The sequence below is a fragment of the Syzygium oleosum genome, unplaced genomic scaffold (assembly GCF_021117445.2).
Source record: "Syzygium oleosum isolate NSW1041296 unplaced genomic scaffold, Sole_v2.1 Sole_v2.03, whole genome shotgun sequence".
Lineage (NCBI taxonomy): Eukaryota > Viridiplantae > Streptophyta > Magnoliopsida > Myrtales > Myrtaceae > Syzygium > Syzygium oleosum.
Window position 1 is genome coordinate 14,836,671 of NW_026607487.1, and position 5,710 is coordinate 14,842,380.

General features: G+C 47.8%; 1 protein-coding gene across 1 annotated transcript; it reads right to left on the reverse strand.

Moving 5' to 3' along the window:
• Nucleotides 1-3,297: 3,297 nt before the first annotated feature.
• LOC115689785 (protein ASPARTIC PROTEASE IN GUARD CELL 1) lies at nucleotides 3,298-5,249 on the reverse strand. The gene is made up of 2 exons (XM_030615937.2): nucleotides 4,278-5,249; nucleotides 3,298-4,170 (listed from the first exon to the last, which is right to left on the reverse strand). Exons 1-2 carry the CDS (start codon nucleotides 4,937-4,939, stop codon nucleotides 3,339-3,341), a joined length of 1,494 nt encoding a protein of 497 aa, XP_030471797.1. The 5' UTR covers nucleotides 4,940-5,249; the 3' UTR covers nucleotides 3,298-3,338.
• Between the last annotated feature and the right edge of the window lie 461 nt (nucleotides 5,250-5,710).

The following is a 5,710-nucleotide window of genomic DNA, read 5'->3' on the forward strand; positions in this document are numbered from 1 at the left end:
CGCCCACCAACTCAGTCATGCGCAAGTGGGTTTGTTGTCGTAAGATGTTCTTCCTCGAAGAGATCAAGACTCTCCTTCGAAGTCAAAAGACCCGAACTGATGAGACGATTCGATTTCATTACTAGGAAATTGCATTGCCGTGTAGGTTGGAGCCAATGCATTAAATTCCTGAGGAAAAGTTCCATCGGTGGCCACATTGACCGAGAATTTTCTAAATTTCCTAGGGCTTCGTCGTCCCGACTTCAACTTCTAATTGGGTGTATAATCAAGAATTAATTCTAAATTCCGAACCTGATTTTCCTTCTTGTGCACGTTATAGCCCCCATTACTCACGCATGACGCACGTCCAGTTGACTTTGAATCCCCGGTTTGACCCATCTGAAACTGAGGATAATAGCATAGAACACAATCAATCTCTGACTTGGTCATGCTTAATCACAAATTAACACAATCAATCTCTGACTTAGTCATGCTTAATCACAAATTGTTCGCTTTTTCTCCACCTTCGTTGGATAAAAAGGGGATGAAATTCCTTTCGTTAGCAAAATAATTTTCGTGCGGCATAATTTGAATGACTTTTTACAGTGAATGAGATGCACGATCAAGGGTTGTCCGGTCGATTTTCACGTGCATGAGGACAAATGCATGAGGGGCGATAGGTGGTATATCACGCGTCAGTCGAACTCCTTGCCTCTTGCTTCACGACTCTCGCGGGGAAGATAGAGAATAATGCAAATATCATATTTTTAAAGACTATTTCGAGGGAAATTTTATGATAAATGGAGGTGCTTTTCGAGAAATCATTTTTCAAGTTAGAAAATTTCATTTTCCTGATCTTAAGTATGTATATTTTCTTCGACCGTAAATGGTTTTCCGTTTGACCGATCGTTTTCAGCAAACCGAACGCGTGAAAGTCCAGAATACTAATTCGCGGAAAATTCTTTCACTCGAACCGACATTATCCCGAGACGAAAAGAAAGCCGCCGCCGCGCCGAATTTATATTAATTTTGGAAATAGGCTTTTCTATTCGGTGGAAACGAACATAACCCCAAATTGAATGACGTGCGCGTCGGTGCCTCTCATGAACAAGAAGAGATCTTGGGCTTTGAAGCTTTGATGTGGCAAGACCATCGATGTGTTGATGAGTTGAACTGGGAGAGCAGGCGGTGTTAGGGGCTTGATAGGCTTTTGATCCAACACTTCATTTGGGCTTTTACCGTAGCGTGCGAGTTTGGGCATGAACGGAGGAATCTCCTCCTTTGAGAAAAGGAAGGTAGGAGAGCTTTTGGAGGGAAAATTACCAAAACAGTACTAAATCAATTGTAATTATGTCAATTCAGTCCTAAACCCTTTTTTTTAACCAATTCAGTCCATCCGACGCTTACGTGGACGCCGGCCGTCCCGCCGACGTTGACGGGCAATTTTTAAATTTTTTTTGAATTTTTATTTTATTTTTTTCTCTTTCACTTTCCTTTTTTTTTTTTTTTTGCTTTCCTTCTTCCCCCGGCCTGTCCGGTGACCAGTGGACTAGCCAGGGGCTAGGGCCGGCAAGGCCGTGAGGCTCGCCCTTGCCGTGGCCGACCTTGCCCGCGACGGCGAGTGCAAGTCTTACCAATGGCCGGCGAGGTTAGCCCTTGGCGGGTTCGGCGACCGGCCAGGGGAAGAAGGAAACCAAAAAAAAAAGGAAAGGGAAAGGGAAAAAAGTAAAAAAAAAATTAAAAATTACCATAGTAGCATCGGCCGGACGGCCGATATCCACGTTAGCACCAGCTGATTAAAATTGACCGGATTAACTGAATTGACACAAATATAAAAAGTCTAGAACTAAATTGACACGATTACAATAGGTTTAGAACTGTTTTAGTAATTTTCCCGAGGTTTGGATGCTCGTGCTTGTTCCGGCAGACTCGCCATCGAATGGGAGAGCTTGGTCAAGACAATAGAATAGGCCCCATCTTGGGCAAGCTTAGCTTTTCTTCTTCTTCTTCTTCTGTTTTTTTTTTTAGGGTAATCGGCTTACAATTTGGATTTGATCTTACTAGAGTTGTAGCACACGTTACGTGCGTGTGCAAAGTTCAATAAACATGTCGAAAAGAGAAGCGTTAATACATTTGAGAGCAGCCTCAAAAGAGAAAAATGGTAGTTATTTTATTGAGCACAGATAATAAGCGGGGATGGTCATTTCTCTCGAGTGGAGCGAGTAGATGTTGAAGTTCCGGATTGAATTATTTTAGGAAGGGTCGTTTTTGAAGGAATAGAAAATGAATCAAATCAAGTTTTTTGGCTCAATATATAGATATCAAATCCATATTATCTATGTACTTTAAGCCAACCTCACTTTTGGCTTTCCAGATTTACCCTTCCATTTTGTACTATCTTTTAAAGAAAATAACTTATTTTTGTTCTTCGCCTTAATATATGTTCTCATCGGAAAACTTTTCCAAGGGTTAAAGTTATAAAAGCGTCACAAGTAGAAAACAACCCATTACTTTTCAAATTAAAAAACTACTCGCTACCTAAGAAAAGCTATACAAATTCATTTTGGGAATGGGGGGGATTCAACTCTTGCTATTGTTCTTTTTTCGTCAATTTCAAAATCATAATATAATCTTGAATGTTGTTGCACCCAAGCAATCAAACAATCGCCTATGATTTGTTATTCAAATGAACTTAAAAATGATTATCGTGCCATGTTTTCAAATCTTACTGGAATAAGTATATATGCATCGCATCTTAGAATTGATTTAATTTAGCCCAACGCAACAATATACACATGATAAGGTTTTACACGGAATATGATTTGCCCTAAGTTGGTTGGCCGAATGATAAATAGGATAACGTATCTTTCACTACTAGATCATGAGCTCAATTCACTTTATGAGAATCATGTTGTGTTGCTTGATCGCTTCATATTAAATTCCTGGCCGCTAAGGGATTGGTGAAGGTACGATGACGGACTTGCTAACCTCGAATCTTCAGGTCACAGGTGGTGTATAAGATTTATGACTCAAATTGGACATTTTTTGTTAGTGTTGTTGACTCAGAACAATTTTTGGAAAGAAGGTGATCTTAAAGGGACAAAAGTCAAAAGCTCAAACATTGCAAATATTTACTGTACAAGCAATTAAATAAACCCAGATGATCAAACTATTTGTGGCCCCTATTATTCCTCGCATAACTTTTCTTTCATCTTCGCCTTTCTTCATCCTCCTCGTCGCTAGCCTAAATCAGTAAAAACATAAAAACCTAGACTCGTCGGACTGTCTCGTAACGTAAATCCCCGTCCTCTCCAGGGGCACAACCGCCAATTCAGCGTACGCGCCGTCACGAGCCGCGCTCAGCATTTATTGGGCACGAACCCGATGCGCGAGCCCCTCAAGTCGAAGCCGACACGTGTCCCCTGCTGCTGCACGTTCCCCAGGATCGACAGCGCCGACGACGTGGGCGCGAACGCGAAGCAGAACGTGCCGTTGGAGTCCACCGGTATCATGTAGTTCTTCGCCGGCAGCGCCCACTCCTTCCCGTCCCCGTCCCCGAACCGCAGCGCCACCGTCGGCACCTCCACGCTCCCCTTCGACGACAGGTCGTAGCACGTGTCGAACAGCGCGAACCCCCCCGCCGCCGGCAGCCCCCGCGTGCCCCTCGCGAACGCTTCGCGCACCGCCCCGTACACCTCCGACCGCAGGCGCGTGACCGCCGTGCCCGAGTCCACGATGATCCCGCCGCTGCCGTCGCGGCCGAGCTGGAACGCCGCCTCCGGGAGCTGCAGCGGGTCGCCGCCGACGCTGATCCCGGTCAGGCCCAGGTAGAGGAAGGTGTCGAGGTGGGGGTTCCGGATCAGCGGCGCGGCGACTGCGTTGGGCGGCAGCGGGGAGCCGAACTCGAGGGTCGAGGCCGAGTCGGAGTCGCGGTCCACGAGGCAGTAGGAGAAGGAGGACGCGTTGAGCTGAGACGGGAACGACAGCGAGCCGCCGCCGAGGCCGAGCAGGCCGGCGGCGCCGACGAACAGGCCCTCGTTGTTGTGGCCGCAGCCGATGGCCACGTCCCTGAGTCGAGTGGAGCCGAGGGTGATGGTCTCCGTCACGAAGTCGCCGACGGTGTAAGAGCCGTCGCCGTAGGATACCTGGTAAAGGCAGCTCCCGTTGCGGCACTCGGAGACGTCGAGCGACCTGCGAGCGCAACACGGCACGAGTCAAACGATAAAAATAATATCTAGCACAATCAATTTCGTCCGACAAGAATACGATGGAGAAGTGGAACCAATTAAAGGTCCTACCTGCATTGTCGGGTGTCGCAGGCGAGAGGGGAGAAGGAAGACGAGGAAGCCGGCTCGAAGATGGGGTCGGCTTGCTGGTAGCAGTCGGCGCAGGGGGCGCACTGCACCCAGTTGACATCGCTCCCGGTGTCGATGACCATGTAGACCTGGCTCGGCGGGTCGCCGACGCCCAGCCGCGAGAAGTACTCGCCGCTCCCTTGGCTCGTCCCGGACACCACCGGGCTCTCGAAACCTTCGGCCCCGATTTCTCTCTCCGCGCTCGCGTCGAGTGGCTTCAGATCTGATTTCGCGACGCCACTGACGGCCAGATCTAAGCGAGCCGCGAGGGACTTGACTCGGGCCGAGTCGCGCTCCAGCCGGGCCAATGTCAAGGACCTGTAGTCCCTCTGCGAAGGTTTCTGCAGCGTAGCCCGTGAATGCAGCTGCAGCGTCAAGGAAGAAGAAGAAGAAGAAGAAGGAGACGACGGCTGAGCTTCTTCTTGCTGGTCGACGGGTATCGTTTTGCGGTCGAGCGAGAAGACGTTGAGGGTGGTATGGATAGAAGCAGCGACGTCAAGAACGGTGGTGGTGGGGATGGTGGATAAGGTGCGAGAGCTGGCCAATGCAATAGAGAAGGAGAAGAGAGTGAAGAGAAGGCAAGAGAGGGAAGTGGGTCTCGCCATTTTTGGGGATGGAGAGAGAAGGTTGTGTAGCTCTGTGGGATTATAAATGGGGCGAGCATGGGGATGGGGGTGCTTCTCTTGATGTAAATCACGCCATTCTCGACGGGAGCTAAAGAAATTGAAAATGTTGGGAAGAGGGAGAGAGAGAGAGAGAGAGAGAGAGTGAGAGTGAAGCTTTCAATGAAGGATGGATTGATAGTTAAGATTCTGAGAGCGGGCTTTGCATGTCCCTTTGGATAATTTCTTCTCTTTGACTCGCTCACCTGTCTCTAGTTTTGTTTGGCATCGCCAACTCCAAGCCAAAAAAGGTCAAAAAAAAAAGAGAGAGTCTTTGATGGAATCGCCTGGTCTCGAGGGAGTTGAAGAGACCAGACTACCTCTCTCTCTCTCTCTCTCTCTCTCTGTTCTGAGTTGGATAAAGAAAGAACAAGTTGAAGAAAGAGAAAGTGAAAAGAGAGCGAGGGTTTTGATTTGATTAGTGGTGGAAATTTGTAAAGCGGGGCTAGGTGTACTATGGTGCCTTGGCTGACATGTTCTTTTCCCCACTCGTTTTTTTGACCGGCGATGGACCCATTTGGGTCTGGTCCGACACAGAAAAGCAGAGCTAATCATCATGGGCTCCGTGATTTTGGAGTTGGACACAAGCAAAGATGAATATGGGGGTCCAAGGCGATTCCGCTCCTTTGAACAGGGTCACTTTTCATTGATGTTATTGCATCAGCCGTAGAGGGGAATAATGATTTTGCATGTTCACATTTCAGCCGATTCATA